Source organism: Oryctolagus cuniculus, chromosome 2 (genome assembly GCF_051225735.1).
Source record: "Oryctolagus cuniculus isolate XC-2025 breed Fujian yellow rabbit chromosome 2, ASM5122573v1, whole genome shotgun sequence".
NCBI lineage: Eukaryota > Metazoa > Chordata > Mammalia > Lagomorpha > Leporidae > Oryctolagus > Oryctolagus cuniculus.
This window is the reverse complement of record NC_142868.1, coordinates 31,838,925-31,861,977: the sequence shown is the minus strand read 5'-3', so window position 1 is coordinate 31,861,977 and position 23,053 is coordinate 31,838,925. Positions and strand designations below refer to the sequence as shown.

The 23,053-nt window shown below is 50.5% G+C and overlaps 1 protein-coding gene across 1 annotated transcript in view; it reads left to right on the top strand.

The window, feature by feature from the left end:
* RELL1 (RELT like 1) overlaps positions 1-14,953 on the top strand; it is a 59,833-nt gene extending 44,880 nt beyond the window's left edge. The window contains exons 5-7 of the mRNA XM_002709268.6: positions 141-377; positions 3,283-3,421; positions 12,975-14,953. Of these exons, the coding sequence (XP_002709314.3) occupies positions 141-377; positions 3,283-3,418 (373 nt within the window). The 3' untranslated portion in view covers positions 3,419-3,421; positions 12,975-14,953. The remainder of the gene's footprint in view (positions 1-140; positions 378-3,282; positions 3,422-12,974) is intronic.
* Positions 14,954-23,053: the final 8,100 nt, after the last annotated feature.

Sequence of the window (23,053 nt, the reverse complement as noted above, 5' to 3'; positions counted from 1 at the left end):
CATTTGCACAGTTGGAAGATACATGTTGGTTTTTATTTCCAATTTAAACCTGCTTCTCTATTCACAGGGGGGAGACTGTGCTAGCTGGTGTTTCCTTAAGTAACCAGGTCCACCTTTTCCTTTTCCTGTGCCTATCTTAGCCCCGTGAGCCCCAGCACTCCTGGGAGCCCGCCTGTGAGTCCCGGGCCCTTGTCACCAGGGGCCACCCCCGGCAAGCACATCTGTGGCCACCATCTGCACACAGTGGGCGGTGCCGTCGAGAGGGACGTGTGTCAGCGGTGTCGGCACAAGCGATGGCATTTCACAAAGCCCACCAACAAGTCCAAAGAGAGCCGACCCAGGCGCCAAGGAGAAGTCACTGTCCTCTCTGTAGGCAGGTAAGATCCCCAAGGTGGCCGTGGTGGCCGGAGGGTGCAGGTTGGCACCTCCCTGCCCACTATGGGGTGTGTCCTCCTAAGCCGGGCTCAGGTCAGATTTGCAGGTTTCACGATGCTTCCTGTTCAGTGTCTGGGGTGTTTCCAACAACAGAGGAACCCTGAGAGGCAGCTCTTGGTAGGTCACGTGGGCGATGTATTAACTAAGGTAAATACTCGCTGAAGCAAACAAAGCCCCGATTCCCCACTGTGGGAAGCAATTGAGACTAGACTAAATTACTGGAGCTAAGACTAATTCTGTGCATCTGATCTCCCACAATATGGTGCTGAGAGAGAGCAAACAACTTCCACACAGCTGCCTCACCAATTCAACTAACAAGCTGCAGGAGCTGATCCTGCTCCTGATTGGAGGAGAGTAGCGTGCTCGGCGTGTGGGCAGCAGAGCATGAATTGGTGGAAGAGGACTATAAGGGAGGAGAGAGACAATATGCACCAGGAACATCTGAGGAATATCTGAGCGACCCCTGAGAGGGCCAGCCGGAGGTGTGCCGCTCCTCCGCGGAAGCCGGGGAAGCAGCGGGGGTGCCGCCCCTCCGCGGACGTGGGGGGGGGGCGGCAGCAAACCCGGGAAGGCGTCGTTCTTCCGCGAGGGGGGGACCGGCAGCAAACCCGGGAAGGACCGGCAGCAAACCCGGGAAGGGCCGGGGAAAAAGAACAGCGCAGGGTCCGGTGTCGTTCCTCCGCGAATGGGGGAGCGACACCCCACTAAATACAGAATAGATGTTTTTACTTCACCGTGAGAATCCAGAGCTGGTGACTGAAACCTCGGTGGTTGGCTCGTCCAGAATCCCAGGCCCCTTCCCTCTGTGGCTGTGCCGGGTTTGTATGAAGGAGAAGGTTGGTGCAAGCAGTGTTCATGGGCTGGGCTTGGGAATGGTACCCGTGACGCCTCAGATTCACCGGCTGGAACTCAGCCGCTTGGCAGCACCAGCCAGGGACCTGGGGAGTGTCATCAGCTCGCGCCCGGGTGAGAGAGGACGGGGTCTCGGCCTGCTCTCCAGTCTGCCGCGTGAGGTCCACGGGAATCGGTGACTGCTTTCTTTTCACTCCCTTCCCCTGTGTCCTTAAAGTAACATCTGCTTGTGACCTGTGCGTTCTATGAAGACCCCGCTGGTAAGCGAGGTGACAGGAAGTGTTTTGCAGGGGAATGTGGTTTGGGTTGCGAGTCCCATGCAGGAAGTGCATTGCCGATGCTACCTGCAGACGGGCCATTGGAAAGGAGCAGTGGTGAGCACACTGGCTGTCCTCAGACTGGGTCAGCACTGAACAAAGGGACAGTACTGGAGACAAGATCTTTCCTTTTCTCCTGAGAAACCTCAGAGAAGGGAAGCCCAGACTAAACTCAGTGCATCTGCATCACTCAGAGCTTGGCAGCACTGCATAAAACTGTTCCTTTGCTCTGTGCCTCAGTTTCCTACTCTGTACAGTGGGGATGTCAGGCTTGTGCACCTCCCAGGCTCCCATAGAGGTCTCGGACCACCTTGGGCACTGGTGCACTCAAGAAGCCTTGGCCATTGTTACTGTGATTTTAACCCGGCTGGCTTTCATCATGTGTTGCAAAAGCAAGGAGAAGACTGGAGGGCTGTTCGCCTCCGACAGCGACACAGTACAACTCATGACCACGCTGCTTTACTAAGAGGCAGAGTCATGGGAATTTATGAATGCAAATGTAATGAGAACCTGTAGCTGGCTTGCACAAAGCCTGTTTTGTTTGCTTTAAAACAAAAATCTGCTGACATTTTCAAGTCAGATCCCACGTGGCTTTGTAAGATGACCCCAGTCCAACCCTCTTTCTTGGGTGTTGGATACTCTGGGCGTTGAACTATTCCAGGCTGTTTTTCAGCATGCACTGCTTAAGAGAGCTCTCCCAGTTCAGCGGAATAGCATTGTGGTCACAGCTTTCCCCTACACTTCCTTCCACTTCCTCAGTCTTCCTCCTCCTCGTGGTTGGTGATCTCATTTTGGACAAAGGAGGAGAATTTACTTGAGATGCTTTGAAGGGAAATTAAGACCAGAAATAGAAACTATTATGAAAGACTAAGGATTTGATGGTGATGTGAAATTAGTGAAATTGAGTAAATTTAACTTCTCCTTTCATTCTAATGAAAATCTCATCACTAACTTCTTTAAAATTTTTGTAATACCATAAGAAAATTAACCCATATTTGTCTTAAAAAACAGCCACGGGGTGGGCATGTGGCCCTGTGGTTGGGACAGCCATCACGATGCCCGCGTCCCATGCTGGAGTGCCTCCTTTCGCGTCCCAGCCCTGCTCCCAGCTCCAGGTTCCTGCTAGTGCACAGCCTGGGAGGCAGCGGGTGATGGCTGAAGCAGCCGGGTTCCGGCCACCCATGTGGGAGACCTGGGATGGCTTCCTGGCTCTTGTATGTGTGTGTGCTGGGACAGGACTATCTGACGGGGTGTTTTTCATAAGGTAGTTCTCTCCTGAACGTTTTATTTACATCGGCCTAATGTGTGAAGCAGTCGATCTTTTATCCAGCCCTCTGTGGGTAGAAGAACTGATGTTAACACCCGTGCCACTGTTGGAAACCAGCTCTCTGGGCTGCTTCATATTTGGGTACCTGTGTTCTTCAGTGCATTTTGCATGCTCCATTAAAATCCAGCACAGTCTGTGATGTGGTTGAGGGGAACTCAGCTGGGAACGTGGCAGGTGCAGGGGGCCGCTGGGTAGGGACCTCATCCTGGTGAGTGTGTGGTTTCTCTTTGCTGTACCAAGTTTTGACTGAGTTTGTTTGGGGCCCTCTAGACTGACCATTTTTTTTATCCATTCGTAAATCCTGTTGACTGGAGATGCAGATCTCATCACATCCCCTCTTCCTGCCCTCAGGTTCAGAGTCACAAAAGTGGAGCACAAGTCCAACCAGAAGGAGCGGAGAAGTTTGATGTCAGTGAGCGGGGCCGAGGGCGTCAATGGAGAGGTGCCTGCGACGCCTGTGAAGAGAGAACACAGTGACACGGAGTAGCAGGTGAGCTGCGGCGTCGGCGACGCTGGCAGAGGGGTGGGCATTTGCCAGGGAAGCCAGGGGATCTTCTGGAATGGGAGAGACTGAGGGGGACTGAACCTGGTCTTGGGAAGAAGCCACGAAGTCTGTGTCTCCAGGGGCTTGGCCTGCATGACAGTGAGAAGAAAGGATTCCCCGGGAGGCAATGTGAAGTGGTGGGGGAGTGTGGCAAACCAGAAACCACATCAGCCATCATCACCTATTGTGTGGGCAGACAGTGCCTAGTGTTTGCTACATCTTCTTACTGAAAAAGCAAAATCCAGACTTTGAGAATGTGAAATCCCCACAGGTTTCTAAATGTTAAATTTCCTTTAAAAAACCTTGCAGGACAAATGACACGTACTCTTGTTATCTTTCCTAAGTAAACCGAGAGCCAAAAAAGGCTAGAGCAAGCATACGGATGCTTTTTCTTTGGGTGGAGCTGAAAATCAGTTTTCTCTGATGTGCACATCAAAGGAAGTGACCTCAGTAGGACTGTTACTCCTTCTACCCCGTCTTTGGGGAACAACTGAAGAGCAAAAGTGAGCGCTGCTGGTTGGGCAGTTTTAATTTTGGATGCTCCTGCTCTCGGGGGAAAAAAAAGCCCCTTGGCTTAGGCGTCATCTGACTTTCTCCTTTATGTTGTGACTTGCACAGCGGTGATCCTTTTCATGTTTCTTATTATATATAAAAGGGCAAGTCTGAGGCCTTAGTCATGATCAAGCTCTAAAGGGCGCCATCAGAGCCTGCGTATGAAGGTGGAGGAGTTTATACTTACACAGCGCGGGGAGGAGGTGAGGCAGTGGTCAGGCAGGGTCCTCCAGGGTACAGAGAATTAGCGACATTGAACCTGAGCCTTGGGGTCAGGCTGCCATGTGCAGATCCAAGCTTCTCACTCTCCACTGCTGAGACCTGGGCAAGACACTTCAGGTTGTTCTTCCTCACGGGCACGTGGGAATGATGCTTCCTGCCTCAAGGGGTGGCTGTGAGGTTTCTGTGAAGGAATCCGGGAAGCCCGGGGCATGCCACCTAGGAAATGTTCAGCCCAGGCTGCTGGCGATTGTGAGTAATTCACTTTGGGTGCGGTGTGGGTGTGGCTGAGTGGAGGAGAGGCGTGGATTTGGGAGGGGACTGTGACTTCGGTGCTCTGCCACACCCAGAGGGTGGAAGGCACCTGCAGGTAACCCGGAAGCGCTATGCTCTTGTCCTCTAGGACACAGGGGTCCACTCACTTTGGTCTTGCAATCTGGTCATTGGGGAGATCTGGCCTTTTCCCCTGAAGTTTAGGGAGCCAACATGGGCCTGTTCTAAAGAGGAGAAACAGTGCTGAGAAGTCCGCCTTTGGCTTCTTGGCCATTTACTGGTGACCTTGTGGAAGGCAGCCCAGAGGAATTTAGGAAAGGGAAGAGGATGATGAAGATGGTAAGTGGGACGGATGTTAATTCCCTCTTGCAGTACTCTAGGCCTTGTGCCCGGGTGTATCGCACGTGTCGCCATTGCCAGCGTCTCCCAGTGGGTTGCTACGATCCTCCCGGTTTTGCAGATGAGGAAACTGATGAGTGGAAGGAGTGAAGTTACACGGCCGAGAACCACAGAGCTGCGAGGAGAAGCTGAGATGTGAATCCAGGTCTCTGAGCACAAGCTCAGTCGCACACCCACTGAGGGGGCAGCCCCAGACCCATGAGTGGGGAATGTTTCCACTAATGATCTAGAACTTCCTCCACAGCAGAATTTCCTAGAACTTGTAATAAATAGCCCCTGATCGAAAATGCAGTCCAGAGCGTCTGCTATGTTGCACAGAGCAGATCCAGCACATTTCCATCACTGCGGGAAGTCTTATTACGGGCAGGAGTTAATAGCTTAGACCTCAGGACTGCAATGCTGAGGGGCCTTTGCAGCTCAGAGCAGCATTTGATTCAAGTCAGGAGGACTTGCCTGCCTGGGAGGAGAAGCACCTGCCTGTTAAAGTCAAAGGCAAGGAGAGCCCATGGCTGCATGACGGTCACGATGACAAACTGTGTGCATCACCAGCTGGGCAGACTTTCTGCATAAGGAGGCATTGCCCCTTCCCAGGCAGGGGCTTCCCAGGGTCTGGGAGGGGCCACAGCACTGGGATTGCTCAGCTGTTTTCTTGGCCCCAATTCTGGCTGCATCTGACTATAGGATTCTGTCCACTCGTCTGAAGTCTTGACCCCATTTGACTGGTTTAGAGTTTGATGTTCCCTGCACAGCACACTGTCACCCAGCAGGATTATATAAAGGAGGGCTGGGTTTGATCATCAGAAGACAGAGGTTCAGATGTGAGCCTCGCCGCTTGGAAACTGTATTTAATTGGTTTCCTTGAACGTAGAAGGAGGATATTAAGTTGGCAGATTTAAGGCTTAAGTGCCACGAGAGTGTCTGGGATGTGGTTAGCTCTCAGAGGGTGGGCATTTTGCGTTGTGCTACCCAGATCAGCAACCAGCAAACACTTTGAATGTGTTCTCTGCACTTCTACCTTGCTGACATTAAATATTAAAATTTTTTATTATGGAAAATTTCTAACAAGCTCAGAAGCAGAGAGATTCCCATCATGAATGCCCATGATCCACGGAGTATACCACATATATAGTACCCAGTATACCACATATATAGTACCCACGGCTGTTCAATGCTCTGTACCTAGCATGCTTTGAAAAGCGCATGCCATGTAACTTTCATTCAGTGCTTCTGACACCAGAAGGTCGGTGCTGTTACTACCTGGTGTGCGGATGACAGTGTTAAGCACAGAGTTTGTGTGGCATTATCAGGAAGAATGAGGTGGAGTTAAGAATCAAACCCAGGATTCTGGCTTCATGGGGCACAGACTTGATTCAGCTGGGGCCGACAGAGCCAGGTCCCCCGATGAGAGCCTGAGCCGTTCAGACCTGCTGGGTGACCACTTCCGATTGCCCAACACCTTGTGGACACAGAAAAAGGAGGGAAGGGAATATTCATTGATGCTTACAAAAGTTCATGTGTTGATTAATTTTTTCTCATCCAAGAGAATATTTGTGAGATATTCAATGTGACTTGATTTTTTCACCTAGAGAAATCTTGAAAATCTGTGAATCTGGACTGAATTGGAAAAATTTCCCTAGAATGTAGCTAACAAAGCAGGGGACATGTCCTTTTAATATGCAGATGCAATCTTCAGGGTTGCATTTTTTTTTTTTACTGAAAAGATGTTTTTGTTCACATTTGGATTTTACTATTTAGCTATTTTACAGGAATGCTTTGCTTTACTGTAGACTAGATTCAAATATTCAAATGCAAATGCACATCCAGGCTAGGTTTCTCTTTGCTTTCTTTGGGTTTTTTAATGAAAATTGGGTGTGGTTCCATGCCACCAATTTTGGGTTGAAAATATTTTTAACAAATTACATCTGTACCAGGCATGTAGAGACTTTCATCTCCATGTTGTTAATTCCTGAACAGTGCAGCGTAATGACTGTTTGCCTGCTGTTTGCATCGTGTTAGGTATTGACCATAACCTAGATATGGTTTAGCCGCTGTGTCAGAGGATGTGCACGGATCATATGCAAACACAGGGCCATTCTCTAGGGGACTTGAGCACCCAGGGCGGGGTCTCCTCAGGGGTCCTGGAACTAAGAGACCCTGGGTCCTGAGTAGCAAGTTATGAAGCTCGGGGCAGGGTTTCTCTCTCCTTCTCTTTCCTTCCGTTTTAAAGCACCTTCGGTTGTTCGGTTGTTTGTCATTTCACTCCACACCCCAGGTCTTCTCACCCTGCTTCTGGGGCCAGGGGCCTTTTTGTAGCCAGATCTCGCTTGCACTCTGCCTGATTTATTTTGGCAATGCAGTGAATATGGTTTCTTTTTTTCCACAGAAAATGTGTTTTGATTTCTTCTTAGAAGAATAAGCTTTTGTTCTTCAAAGTTAAATAAATCGAATTGCTTTCAGTCTCCAAATGCCACTGCCTTGTGTCCATTGTCAGCGGTCCTGGTGCTTTTTAAAGACGACACTGCCATGAGCATTCCGCAGCCCGAGTGCTGACGTGTGTGCTCCTCTTCCATGGCTTGATAAATCTGATTGAAAACATGGGTTAGCAATTTTACATAATAGTACTTTTAGACTTTTTTTTTAAATTGGATTTTAAAGAGAGAAATAAGAAGTGTAGGTATTTGTTGTGCACCGCATCTGTGAGCCGTGTAGACGGTGTAGAGTGCCTGGCTTCTGCTAGCCGGCATCTGCTGTGTAGACGGTGTGGAGTGCCTGACTTCTGCTAGCCGGCATCTGCTGTGTAGACGTGTGGAGTGCCTGACTTCTGCTGGCCAGCATCTGCCTTTCTCCACACACTTCCCTTTTTCATGTGCTCAGAGCTCTTAAAATCTGTTCCCTTAGCAGTTTTCCAGAATCCAGTACATTGTCATTAACTGTGGTCACTGCATTATGCAGTGGATTTCTTGACCATAGTCCTGTCTAACTGAAATTTGGGGTCCTTCGGCTCACATCTCCCAGCTACTCCCCACATAGAGGGGCCGGTGCTGTGGTGTAGTGGGTAAAGCCGCCGCCTGCAGGCCCTTATATGGTTTTGAATTAGTTCTTAAATCAGTCCTTGAATCAGATGTATGTATCTGCTGAATACTCACTATTGTCAATAATTTTCCTGTCGTTCTCGGTGGTCCTCGTTATTTATTAGGCCATAAGCATCCACATTTAATTTTTTTTTACATTTTGTATTTACTTGGAAGACAGAAAAACAGAGAGAAATCTTCCATCTGCTCTTTCACTCCCTAAATACCTGCAACAGCCAGGGCTGGGCCACGTCAAAGCCAGGAGCCAGGAGCTCCATCCCTATTTCCTATGTGGGTCGCAGGAACCCAGCATCCACTACCTCCCAGGGTGTGCGTTAGCAGGAAGCTGGGTAGGAAGCAGTGGTGAGATTTGAAGACAGGCACTCTCCACCGGATGTGGCCGCCCCAAGCAGTGACTTCCCACTGTACCAAAACACCTGCCCCCAAGCTCCAGCTCTGATCCCATGAATCCCTTTTTACTTCTGAAGAACACTGCTGCTTTGGACTGTGAGGACATCTCAGAAGCAGTACTGGGCAAGTCCCTTGAGAATTTGGGCCACTTTCTAGTTTGTGTTAAGGACGTCTTAGAAATAACCATTTCCTTTTTAACAGTAGATAGAATTAAAAAATTAGTACCGAGGAGATTGAAACATCCTGTGACTTATGGATGGGGGAATGGAAATGTCGTGAGGGCTGAGACGTGAGTAGCCGTGACTGCTGGGCTGGCCTGTGCTGTGGGATAAACGTGCCATCTTTGCCAAGACTGAGCATCCATGGACAGGCACAGGCCGGCTTCCCTCACCTGCTGCCATCACGCCCTCCTCCGAGCAGGCTCCACCCCGCCTTCGAACTCTGTGGCCGAGGGGCCCTCCCCTGAGTTGTGTTGCTTCGTTGGCAGGCCTCCAAATTTCTTTTCTTTACGAGCTCTCCCGGGAAGGATGTGTTGGTGGGAAACTCCAGGTTCTACCAGCTAGTTAATTTTTTGTCCTTGGGGTTTTGTTTTCGGGTAAAAATTCATATTTTTCTAAAAAGCCATGGGAGCTCAGATTTGATGGAAGCCTTTTAATTTGATTCACTGGTCTTGTAGGGGCACTGGAATATAAATTTATCTAAAAAACTGCAGGGAGCGGGCATTTAGCCTAGTGGTTATGACACCCGCATCTCCCATTGGCGTACCTGCGTTTGGCTCCTGGTTCTGGCTCCTGATTCCAGCTGCTTGCTTATGTGACCCTGGGACAAAGCAGTGATGGCTCCTATAATCCGGTCCCTGCCACTCTTATGAGAGACCTGGACTATGTTCCCAGTTCCAGGCTCCAATCCAGGCCTCGTGTAGGCATTTGGGAAGTAAACCAGTGGATAGGAACTCTGTCAGTCTCCCTGCCTCTCAAATAGAAAACAAATAAACAAGAACCACAATAACAAAGCAAGCCACTGCGCCCGGAGCAGGCCCGAGTCAGGGTCCCTGGCTTGGCTTTCCAGCCCTGCTTTGTCCAGTGCCGTCTTGCTCCTAAGTGGAAGACTGATCTCATTAAGTCTTCAGCGTGGGCGTGGAGCGAGGTCGGCCTCTGCTCAGGACCTGCTGTGGGAGGAGCAGGCAGGTGAAGAGAAACGCGGAGTGAAGGCAGAAACCTAAAGCACCTGGGTAATAACGTCCCCATTTTACAGTTGGAGAGCCCAGCTCAGAGGGACTGACGTGCCCATCGCAGGGCTCGGGAGCGAGTGGGCTTGCGGGGAAGGATGCACACTGTGAAGCCAGCACTGGTGTGGGGACAGAGTGCTTTCTTGGCCTTGCAAGGAGACACACACACACACACACACACACACCCCGCCGCGGTGACCCAGGAGCTCAGGGTAGGGATCATTTCCGCCCTGCCCGAGCTCCCTGTGGTCTGAGGGATCATCTGATGGCACTTGGCTTTCTGAGCCCCGCCCGGAGTGCGGCCAGCTGGGAAGGCATTCGGTTCCTCCTAAGGTGGACTCAGGCCATGGGCTGCTGTAATCTCAGAGGAGCTGCACCCGCTCGTCCAGCGCAGCGCAGGCACCGCCACGTCTTTAAACCCAGTGTGCCGAGCCTCTCCTCCGTGCCAGGCACTTGCTAGGCCTTCAGGTCTCCCACACGGGTGCAGGGGCCCACAGACTTGGGCCATCCTCTGCTGCTTTCCCAGGCCACAGCAGAGAGTGGATTGGAAGTGGAGCAGCCAGGACTTGAACCAGCACCCATATGGGATGCAGGCGGCGGCCTTACCTGCTACACCACAGCACCAGCTCCGTAAGGCACCTTTTAACATTTGGTGTGCTGTGGCGAAGAAATCCCATTTGGAGGAATGTGTCTGTTTGTCAACAGGGATATCTTCACAGCTGTAGAATGAAGTGAGTGGGAACTGGACAATGTGGAAAACACCGTAACACAGTCTGCACCTTTCAAGGGTGAGGGCAAACCGTGGAGCCAGGGAGGGTGTGGTATCCTTTGCCTTTCTCGATTGCCTTTCTGATAAGGCCTGCGCTCACCTGGACATTCTGCCAGCGAAGTGCTGAGTTTGAGAAGTGTGTGCTTGTAAGGGGAGACCAGAGGGCAAGAGCTTTGGAGAGATTAACTTTCCTTTTGTCTGCTTAGTTTCTGGTATTCGCAGTGAGGGCTGCCCACAGCTACTTGTCTTTCCCCCTTCTTCTGTCTGAGACGCTGTGCATGGGGCAGCTGTGGCAGAAGGCTAGGGTGCTGGATGATGGAGTGGTCCTAACATTCAGCCTTGGGGGGGAGTCCAACTGCTGGGCACCACATTAAGACCCCCATGGCCCTGGGAGAGAGAGCTGCAGACGGCCAGGGTCAGCAGCTGGTGATGGGGGTAACGTGGGGCTGGATTTGAACCCAGGGCTCTGGCTCCACTCCCTTCCGTGCTAGGCCAGCCTGTGTCTCACATGCCCACTCCTTAAGTCAGTCAAATCGGTTGGGAAACGCTCTAAGTGGGGCGCCCTGCGGGGCTGGAATGGAAACAGCGACTGTGAGGAAGCATTGCCTTCTAGGTCCAGAACACCCCCACCCCTCCGCCTTTGTTACTTCCCTTGCTGCACAAGTGTCTAGTTCTAAGAGAGAACAGAAAGAGGCGCATAAAAATAGAACGCTCATTTTCTAGATAATGGCCCAGTTTAAAGTTTTGCTGGGTAAATTCTCTCTTATTTTCCTTTCGGGACCACTTTTATATTTCTCCGTCCCTGGCCTTTCTGCCTTTTTCTCTGCTGGAGTGTTGCCTGTGAAAACGGAAGCAGACTTGACCGTGTTTCCAGTGCTGTTCCCTGGCTGCGCCCTGCGGGGAGTTAGCACGTCACAGCTCACAACGTGGCTCGTGCTGTTTTTACGTGTAATGTTGCATTTCCTTTTTAGTTAAGGGACAAGGGTCCTTTACCCATCCCATCTCCTTTGGAAAGTCCTTCCTCCCTCTCCCCGCCCCCCCTCCTTCCTTCTCCTCTCTCATGACCACTGTGCATCATTGTGAACATTATGAATGCTTTAAGAAATGGATGGTGGGAATAAGATTAGAATGCATATCTTGAAGTATGAGCTGTAGGGTGGAAAGGATGTTGTGAAATGACGACACCTCTATCAATATATCCTTATATTTCAGTGAGCTGGTTTCATCTCTGATCTGTTTTGCATTCCTAAGCAAGTGCAGTGTGGGCAGGTCTAACAGTGTTTTGCCTGAGTTCACCTGCATGGTGCGTGTGTGTCGGGGGAGGGGGGAACCTACACAGGCAGCACCTAGGCAGAACCCAGGCAGGAATCTCAGTCCTGCCCTGGTTATCCCGTCTTTGGAAAAGGAAGGTGGGAGGATACTTCTAAAAATGTGTGTGCTTTCTCCATCTTTGTCTACCTGCCTTTAAGATAAAAAAAAAAATTTAAATTTAAAAGTTCTTGCAAAAAATAAAACTAAAAGATAAGTTTATTTTGGTGCAGTATTTTTGAAATATGTGCATAGTTTTTCATAATATACACTTTTCATGAACTTTTTGAAGACCCCTTATATGTATAGATTTCAGATTTTTTTTTGCATCAAAATCAACCTAGCTTTTACTGCAGTTTTCCATGAACTTTTTGAGCTACTTTCATAAAAGGGAACAGATCTGTTGATTATTTATTTGCAAAAAGTCATTTGAAAAGCAGAAAACTGTTTTACCACTATGTAATGTGATGTCAGTGTAGACACTGAGCAGAGCCAGCTTTTGGAGTGACTTTAAAAAGCATCATGGTGAGCCATCAGCGCCCACTTCAGCCTGGATGCCTCAGGGCTGTGTCCCAGCAGGGGACTCCCATTGGGCGTTGCTTTTGTGGAAGGTTCCCTGGCCAGTGAGGAAGTTGAGGGACACATGCTGCAGAGGTGAGGATGCATTGCAGGGAGAATGTCCCCCAGTCACCTTAGCAGTGCACCTCAAGCCAGACCAACACCTGCAGTCTCCTGGGGTTCTTAGGGTCTCTGTTTTCTTTTGTTACAACTTGATAACGAAGGCCCTTAACATGTTCTTGGATTGACTTCTGCACGACATGTGTGCTGGGGGCAGGGGGACAAGGGGCTGGGGCAGGGCTGGACTGCTGGCTCCTCCAGGTGAGCTGGGGGGGGGGGGGGATGAGGGGCTGGGGCAGGGCTGGACTGCCTGCTTCTCCAGGTGTGGTGGGGGCAGGGGGACAAGGGGCTGGGGCAGGGCTGGACTGCCGGCTCCTCCAGATATGCTGGGAGGGGACGAGGGGCTGGGGGGGGGGGATGAGGGGCTGGGAAGGGGCTGGACTGCCTGCTCCTCCAGGTGTGCTGGGGGGAGGGGGATGAGAGGTTGGGGCGGGGCTGGACTGCCTGCTCCTCCAGGTGTGCTGGGGGGGATGAGAGGTGGGGGCGGGGCTGGACTGCCCGCTCCTCCACGTGTTTAAGTGCCAGGCGGCCATGCGGGACGTGGTGCTCCACTGTCAGGTAAAGCTTTGCCTGTTTTGCTTTCTCTTGCAGCAGTGACTTCGTTGGAAGAGTTCTGAGAGACTGGAAACTCAGAAGATGGCAAAGTTGCCTCGGCCATGTTTTTATACATTTTATACCGTTTCTATGATGACGTCAGCAGACGTGAGAATGAAGCCTACCCGGGATATTGTTGCTATGCTGGATGGAGAAGTCTGTTGGCTTTGCAACAGGTTTTCACCTGAAGTCTGTTGACGGTTACATTTGCTGGGAAGGAAAAAGCTTATTTTTTATCTGCATAACTGTCCCCAGCCATCGCCCTGCCCAAGGCCCCGGTCCCTGCCCGTGGTGTGTACACACTGCAGTTTTTCCATTCCGATCACTGTGTACAGAGGAACTAGATGTGTACCGTCTGAGCCTGTGCTCCTGGTGTGTGTGTGTGTGTGTGTGTGTGCACGTGCACGCACTATTCCCCAGCTCCTGCCTGCCGTTTTAATCCTAGTTTTATGGCGATCTTCATATGGACAATTGAGCTGTTACAAACGATCAAAGGTGACCCTTCAGTGGCAAAAGATCCGTGGCAACAGTCCCGTCCAGCCCCAGGAGTGGATTCCCTGAGAGATCCTGGATCAGGAGGGACCAGATGCTGTACCTGGCTACTCCCAGGCCCCTGTAGAAGGCCGGAAGTTGGTTTTCTGTTTTTGTTTGTTTAAACTTTGAATAAAGGGAGAAAATCACTAAAGACACTGAAAAAACTTCTGGCAACCCCAGGCAAAAACAAAACAAAACAAAATCTCACTCCTCACAGTAGGTGGGCTCCACACCTCCCTCTGGCCTGTTTTTCTTGGGGAACTGCTTGTTTTCATCTTGTAACCAGTGCTCCTTATTTAAAGACTGTCAGTGGTCACTTTCTCTTTAGTCCTGGAAAATCCTGCTCTTTGACACAATTTAAAAATTTTGGAGCTTTGTGTTTTATGAAAACCCTGAAAGAAGCCGGAGGCAGAGACAGCAGCGTTGGTATGAGAGCTGTCGGGGAAGGGGCATGGGAGTCCTGTGACAGCAAAATCTCCAGACTGGGCCCCAGTGCTGCGTGCCTCGCGCCCTCTGATCATTTCGAAGAGAAAGTCTGTCTCCTGAAAGAGAATTTTCATGCAAATATACTTCGAAGTATTTACTATAAATAGACTTATTTGACTCCATTTCTGGGATTAAACTAAAAATTTCTAACTTTTTAAATGGTGGATTCAATTTCCCGTGAGTTCTTACTGACAACTAATAAATGGTGTGTGTGATCCATTCATATACACAGCAGAGGAGGAGAAATCAGGATGGAAATACACTTCATCGAGGTCCCCAAAAATAGCGATACGGGAATTTTAGGGATGTGTATTATTGTAAATAATATTAGATGCAGACTCTAGGCCAATAGTTTTACTTAAGAAACAAAACAAAAGGTGTAATTTTTGCTTTGAAAATACTATGCCCTCAAAATGGTGAGGGATAAAATGTAAAGGTATTCTTCAGCTTTAATTACTTCTTAATTTTATTCAAGCCAGAGCACTTTTTTTTTCTCCCTTGGATAGCAATACAGCAGGCAAGAGAATACTCAGAAACATTCAAAATTGTATTTATACCAAGAGTACGTTTTCAGTAGTTGAGCCATTTTTGTCTGGCTTGCTTCCAAATATGCCAAACATTACGCCTTCGACATTTCCCGCACAGAAGCCTTACACTGGGGTGTACGCCCTGATGAGACTCTGAGTGTGCCCAAAGCGTGCTGCGGCTGCACGGCCCCTGTTCCTCCTGCTTCTCCAGGAGGCTCGGGGACTCACGACACATGTCCTCTACACAACACTAAGGATGCAGAGCGCCTCTCTGTGTAACCAACGAGCCAGGCGCCACCTTCGTGGAAAACTTTGTAAAGGAAAATTTTCACCGTTGCGAGTGTCAAATGTATTTTTAACTGTCTGGTTTGTACTTTTACGACTTTTGTACTACCAAAGCAGAGTTAAAAATAAAAATGTTAAACACGGTGTGTTGTTTTCAGTGATGCCGCTCTTGGTGCTTTGCACAATGAAGATGTCATTGTCGTCGTGTGATTTATTGAGCTTACTTTCAGCGTACTTGATTTCCTATGACTTGTGTGGCTAGGTGGTCACTGGCTGACCGTCCGCACTGGGTTTTGCCTCCTGTAGGACTCCCCCTCATTGCTTCTGAAGTGTGGAGGTAATTTTGAAAGAATCTTAGAAGGATTGCAAAAGCAATCAGTTCATGCACACTCTTCCCTCCACTCCTCCTCTGTAGCATCTGACACAGCCTAGGAACCATGACCCAAACCACGCTTTCTCTGGGATCCTAGAGCTGTCGTCAGCAGTCACGTAGCAGCAGAGGCACGCGTCGGGAGACGCATCATCAGGCAGTTCCACCGTGGTGTGCACGCGCATCAGGGCAGGTGCCCCCTGCACATCTCAGCTTTACTGTACAGGCTGTTGTCCCCAGGCCACGGACCCAAGAGCAGGTACTGAACTGAGTACTGCAGGCGACTGTAACACAATGATGTCTGGGGGTCCCAGAGCAGGAAAGGTACAGTAAAAGTATGGTATAAAAGATCGAAAAACATGGTCTACCAATTTGGGGCATTTACCGTGAAGGGAGCTGGTAGGACTGACCGTTGTTTTGGGTGAGCAGAGTGAGTGAGTGGGAAGTCCTAGGGGGTTACTGCCCACTGCACTAGACAGTGAGCACCACCCCCTCAGGCTGAGCTAGATTTATAACAAATAGTGTTCCTTCATCAACAAGTTAACCTTCTCTTACTGCAACTGTTGTACTTTTTAACTTATTTTTTTTAAACTTTAAGATTCTTTTGTAATAATACTTAGGACAGATAAATACATGGAGCAGCTGTACAAAAATATTTTCTGTGTATCCTTATTGTAGATATTTTTCTTATTTAAAACTTTTAAAATTTTTTACTTTGTAAACCTTTTTGTTAATCACACACACACACACACACACACACCCGGCCTGGGCCTGCGCAAGGTCAGGATCATCAGAGTCACTGCCTTGTTCCTCCACGTCTTGTTCCACGGGGTCTTCAGCTCGGTTACGACCTGATGTGCCCACCAGGGGAGGTGCTCACGGCTCATTAAATCACCACTTCATCTGGAGCTCGCCAGTTGTCCCACTCCCATTCCAGGGTGCCCCAGTGCACCTTGTTTTTATGTGTATTTATTTGAGAGAGCTCTCCCAGTGGCTCACTTCCCAAATACCCACAATGCGTGAGCTGGGCCAGTCTGAAGCTAGGAACCGGTAACTCCATCCGTTCTTCTTTAAAGATTTATTTTTTAAAGATTTATTGTCTCTTTTAAAAAAATTTAAAGCATGCAAATTTCATGTATTTCATGTATTTCATGTATGCAGATTTAGGAGCATAGTGATATTTCCACCCTACCCTCCTTCTTGCCCAGGCTCCCACCCTTCCCCCCTCCTTCCTCTCTTATTCCCTCTCTTAATTTTTACAGTGACCTCCTTTCAGTTTACTTTATACTCATAAGGTTAACCTAACACTAAGGAAAGAAGTCAACAGAAACACAATTCCTCAACAATAGAGACAAGGGCTGCAAGCAATCATTGGATTTCAGAATGTCAGTTTGACTCCTTTACATTACATTTTTGGTACTCTTATTAGTTACCACAGACCCGGGAAAACACAGGGTATTTGTCTTTCTGGGACTGGCTTATTTACTTCTTTGAAAAGAAGAGTTAGAAAAGTGCAGGAGAGCCCGATGTCTTCTATCCGCTGGTTCACTCCCTCAATGGCCGCAAAATCCAAGGCTGGGCCAGGCTGGAGCCAGGAGCTTCATCCAGGGCTCCCATGTGGGTGCAGGGGCCTGAGTACTTGTTCCATCTTCTACTGCTTTACCAGGGATATTAGCAGGGAGCTGGATGGGAAGTGGAGCAGCCGGGACCTGAACTGGCACCCACATGGGATTCTGGAGCTGCAGGCGGCGGCTGAACCCACTACGCCACAATGGTGGCCTCGGAACTCAACTACTTGAGCCATCAGTGTTGCACACTATTCGGAAGCTGGAATCAGGACCAGAGCTGGGACTGAAACCCAAGCACTCTGACATGGCACGCGGCTGTCCCAAGCAGGGTGTAGACCACTGGGCCAAATGCTGCCATCCCCCGCATCGCACGGTTCCTGGCGTTCCTTGGATTCCTTCTGGCTGTGCTGGCTCCTCCGTCTTGTCTTGTGTTTCATGGTCCTGAGTCTAGAGAGGGCCACCATCAGTTCTCTGTGGGCTGCTGCTCTGCTTAGGTTTTCCGGCTCTTTCTTGTGAGCTGATGGCAGTTCTGTGTTCGGGAAAGGAGACTGCATGGGTGACGGCCCCTTTGCGTTCCACCGTGCTGGGTGCACACGGTGATGACAGGTGTTTCCAGTGACGTCAGCCCTGAGCATCCACCACAGTGGTATCTGCCAGGCCTTACCCTGGTAAACTTGCTGTCTCCTCTTCATAATTAATCAACAGTTGAGAGGAAATAGTTTGAGACAAAGCCAATATCCCATTTCTGCGTCAGCTGTGACCCACTAACTTTACTGTCCAGTGGTTTCCCATGGCTCCCACAGCTAAGAAAACTGGGTGAAATTATGAAGGCCACAGGAGCTTACTGGTTCGCAGCTGAGGCGGCCAGCTGAACCTGCAGCGTCCGAAGTCTCGGAGGGACCCTGTCCCGGGCTTCTGCCGCCTGCTGGGGATTCGTGCTGTTTCTGCTTGTAGCTGCCCCACCCCCACATCTGGATCTGCCCTCGCATAGTCTTCCCTGTGTGTCTGCCTGTCCTCCCTCTTGTAAGGATCCAGGACCCCCCATAGTCCAGTACAACTTCATCTTGATTACCTTCCCAAAGACCTCATTCTAAATAGGGGCACAGGCACAGGGAGCTAGAACTCCATCGTGCCCTTCAGGAGACAAAGTGCAACCAGTGACCCCTCCCCTGCCCCTGCCCCACTAGGAAATCCTGCCTGCTGCTGTTATGTTCAAGGTTGATGCCTACAGCCTCTCTGTGGCTCCGTCCTTTGCATGGATGGCCAGCCCCTCCCCATGCCCCTCTCCCACCAAGTCCTTTCTTTCTGGCACCCAGTATACTGCAGCCTCATCTTCTTGTGTGTGTGTGTGTGTGTGTGTGTGTGAAGATTTTTTTAAAAGGCAGTATTAGAGAGTGAGCTGGTTCACCTGCTGGTTCACTCCTCAAATGACCACAATGGCCAGGGTTGGGCCAGGCCAAAGCCAGGAGCCTGGAATTCCACCCAAGTCTCCCATGTGGGTGTCAGGAGGCCCAAGCACTTGGGCCACCTTCTGCTGTTTTCAGTGAGCCAAAGAGGAAGTAGAACAGCTGGGACTCGAACAGGCACTCAGATGGGCTGTCGGCTTTGCAGGCAGTGGCTTAACCAGCTGCACCACGATGCTGGCCCCGCCCCCGGTCTGCTCTTTTATTGCCCCAGCCCTGGAAGCAACCACCAACCCAAGGAGCCCGGGTTCCTTTCATTGGAGACCGATGTCCGGAAAGGAAGACAAGGCTCCGAGGTGCTCAGTGAGCCCCGCCACACACACACACACACACACACACACACACACACACACTGACACACACACACGCTTTCTGCAGCTCCACAGCACTCTCCAGCCTTCCTTCTGGCCTTACCGTGACTTTATTTCCTCCTTCTAGCATACAGGACTATAGAGGAGTGCGTATGTGCAAGTTTTCTGTTTGCTTCCAGCCTTACCACATTCCCTGGAAACTGCTCAGGCCAGCTGCTGGCTGCCCGCACAGAATCCCGTGGTACACCTGCACACCATCCCTCCTCCTCCCTAACCTGGTTACAGATGTGAGCGTGTATATGTGGTAAACCTCACTACACAGTGTCTCCTTGAATTCGGACAAGAGGGCCAAATAACAGCTTAAGTTGAGGCAGTGGGACAGCTGTGGCCCACGAAAACAGAAACCCAGGGAGTGTGCTTGGGGAGGAGAGTGGGGAGCCTCCAGCCCCTCAGGCTATGGCTGGAAGGGGTCTCTGGGGGTGGCAGGTTTTGTCCCTGCGGCCTCTGCCTCTCTGACAACCCTCGAGGGGGCGTGGGCTTATCATTCAACGCGAATGCGTCATGGCACGCACAAGGCGGCCGCAGTAAGTGCGAATGCCTCCCTCCCCTCTCAGACCTCTCCTGCCACCAGGGCCCCGCTACCCCAAGCTGAGACCAGGAAACAGCATAGGACCGCGGAATGTAGGGGCTTGCAAGTGCGGTTGGCGGCTGTGGCTGCTTTGCACCCGAGGTCCGACTTGCCAGCTCTTGGATCCTCTGACCCCTTCGGGCAAGATCCCCTGGATCTGCTCTCAACTTCCAGGAGCCTTCCGCAGGACTCTGTTCAGATCCCACTCTGTCCCCGCATTGGCATTCCGTGGCTGCTTAGATGGTGGCGCTGTCTCCCGCGCCGGCGGGGCTCCAGACCAGCCCGTCATCTACCTTGGGCAGAGCCGGTTCTCTGCCCCCTCTGCTGGCCGGACCTGAGAACTGCAAGGAGGGCGGCTTCTTGGCCGGAATAGTGGTGATGCCTTACCTTGTTCCAGCTCGGGTGTGCAGAGCGCCTGCCGTTTTGAAGAATGAATAAACCAAAGTCTGGTTACACATGAAAGACTATCCTTAGCTATTACACGATGTAAACTCACCTGTGGGCTTTTCCTTACCCATTTTCTGAGCCTGCCAGGTGTCGGTCTTGTCTTTCTCACCAGAAGGTCGTTTCCTAATTGGGGGCTTGAGACTGCAGGTGTTACCTTGGATGCTGGAAGGAAAGATTGAAATTCCGCTTTGGAGGAAATGCCCTGCCCCAAATGCTGTCCTGGAAGTGGGCCGGCCGTTGGAAGGATATGGTCTCAGAGAAGGGGCCACCTTTGCTTTTGAACGTGAACGTCAGCTCTGCCACTCGTGCTGTGTGAAACTCAGCCATCAGCCATCGTCCTGAGCCTCAGCATCCTCACCTGAAGACGACTTATCTCACAGTGAGTATTTTACAAAGATATTTTTAAAGATATATATATATACATATATATATTTATTTATTTTGTTTCTTTGAAAGACAGAGTTACAAGGAAAAGTGGAGACAGACAGAGAGGTCTTCCGTCTGCTGGTTCACTCCCCAGGTGGCTGCATTGGCTGGATGCTGTGCCGATCTGAAGTCAGGAGCCAGGGACTTCTTCCGGGTCTCCCACGTGGGTGTAGGGACCCAAGCACTTGGGCCATCTTCTACTGCTTTCCCAGGCCATCAGCAGAGAGCTGGATTGGAAGTGGAGCCCATATGGGATGCTGGCACTGCATGCTGGGGCTTTAACCCACTGCATCATAGCGCTGGCCCCAGGTTTTTGCTTTTAAAGATCTTATTTATCTGAGAGACAGAGTGACAGACACAGAGAGGGAGAAACAGAGAGAGAGAGAGGTCTTCCGTCCACTGGTTCACTCCCCACATGGCTGCAGCAGCCAGAGCTGAGGTGAGCTGATTGAAGCTAAGATCCAGGAGCTTCCTCCAGGTCTCCCATGCTGTGCAGGGGTCCAAGCACGCAGGGACATCTTGCACTGCTCTCCCTGGCCATAGCAGAGAGCTGGACGGGAAGAGGAGCAGCCGGAACGTGATGGAGACCCTGTTTCCTGCCGTGTGGAGGAAGGGAAAGCGCAGGAGCAGGCAGGGGGTCCTGGCTGCGTTCACACCCCAGATTCAGGGGCCCCTGAAGCCCAGCTGAATTCCCCTTCTGTCTTCCCTCGTCTGTGTTTCTGTCTCTTGCAATACAATTAAAGACGATAAAAAAAAACAAAGAACCCATGACCACTGCAGTTATTCACCGTAAAGTGGACTGATGGGGCATAGAGACCACGCAGGTAGTGAGACCCTGGCATCCAGCACCACAGCTGAGACTGCCCAGAGCTTCCCCGGCTCCAGCACCGGGAGGCCTGGCCGTGGTGCCATTCTGCTCTGACGTGCTCTTGCCCACCCCCTCGCCTCTGCTGCCCCGGGAGAATCTCATCCATCATCCTCCCTGGATGCAGCACGGGGCCCATTGTTATAGCTCCCGGTGAGAGCACTGATTTGGGAGTCGGATGACCTTAAATCCTTGGGAACTTGATCTTCTAACAGTAAAGACGAGTGCTCTGGTGTGGTGGTCAGGCTTCCAGGAGCGCAGGCGTGAGATGCACTTCGTACAGAGCTACATGCACTAGCACTCACCCCTTCATCACTCAGACCACATGGGACGATCTGTTGGGGAACTACAAGATAGGAGTTTGAGCGTCAGCTCCTGGTGTTTCTGCACGTTCACATGGCTCAACATTCGAAGATGGACCCAGGGGGACCAGGTACAAGACCCAACTACACCACCTACCAGGCCTGAGAGATCCTGGTGGAGGTCAGCGGCATTATTTGAGAGAAGGGTTTTCTTTCCCTGATGTGGAATGGATCCCAGATCTAGAAGATAAGGGGCACAGGGCGGGTGTCCAGAGTAGCAGTTAAGCTGCCACTTGGCACGCCCACTTCCGGTGTCTCAGTGTCTGGGTCCGAGTCCCAGTTCTGCTTCCTGCTCTTTCGTACCTTGGAAGGCAGCAGGTGACGACGGCTCATGTAGTTGGGTCCTTGCCACCTGTCTGGGAGACCTAGATTGTGTTTCTGGCTCCTGGTTTCGATGTGACCTGATCCTGGTCCTTGTGGGCATTTGGAGAGTGAACCTGTGAGTGGGAGATCTCTGTCTGTCTACCTCTTTCTCTGCCTTTCAAAGAAAAAAAAAAGACAGAACACATTCTTTTTCTGTTCAGGCTGAAATTTGGCTTTATCACTCTTAAGACGTGCATACAGTTCACCATCTCAGAGAGTTTAAAGGGAAGTCAACTAATTTTTATTTCCAAGTTAACCCAGCTGAGAAATGAGAAATAAAATACTTTCAGAACTCATAATGTTATACCCAAATCCAAAATTTATGGGTTTGTATATTATGGATGAATATATATATATATATTTTTTGACAGGCAGAGTTAGTCAGTGAGAGAGAGAGAGACGGAGAGAAAGGTCTTCCTTCCGTTGGTTCACCCCCCAAGTGGCCACTATGGCTGGCGTGCTGCGCTGATCTGAAGCCAGGAGCCAGGTGTTTCTCCTGGTCTCCCATGTGGGTGCAGGGCCCAAGCACTTGGGCCATCCTCCACTGCACTCCCGGGCCACAGCAGAGAGCTGGCCTGGAAGAAGAGCAACCGGGACAGAATCCGGCACCCCAACCAGGACTAGAACCCGGGGTGTGGGCGCTGCAGGTGGAGGATTAGCCAGAGATGGGGGGTGGGGACACACAGAGAGACAGAGAGAGAGATCCTCCATTCTCTATCCTCTGGTTCACTCCCCAAATGGCAGCAATGGCCAGGCCTGGGTCAGGCAGAAGCCAGGAACCAGGAGCTTCATCTGGTCTCCCACGTGGCAGGACCTAAGCATTTGGGTCATCTTCTGATGCTTTCCCAGGCTCATTATCAGAGAGCTGAATGGGAAGTGGAGCAGTCAGGACTCGAACTGGTACCCACATGGGATGCTGGTGTTGTAGGCGGCAGCTTTACCTGGTATGCCCTGACCCTGGCCCCATGAATGAATCTCTTAATGTTAAGCCAATAAAACAAAACCAAACACAACTCCTCCAAAGTAACCAATCAACCTATTCAAACCTCACAAAAGTTCTGCCTTGAATGGAAAAGACATTGCATTTCATGAAAATGTATTTGGGGCAGGAAAGGATAAGAGAAATAAATCTATTTTGAGGCTGTGAATATTCACCTCAAATGCAATGTGACTTAAAATTGTAAATAGGCATAAATTCCTGTGCGTCCTACAGCTGTTAGGTAATGGAAATAATGAGAATAAAAAGCATACTAAAACTGAGGTGGCCCCAGATGCATTCTCCCCTTCAGAGATTATTAACGATGGGGGTAGCAAAGGACTCCCCCAGTTTAGATGTCCATATTAGAAGTGGGTCCGCAAGCTATAGGGACAGCAGTCAAGATTTCCGTGTTCGTCATGTGCCTTGTACCACCCATGATAGCAGTCCAGTGACCTCCACTGG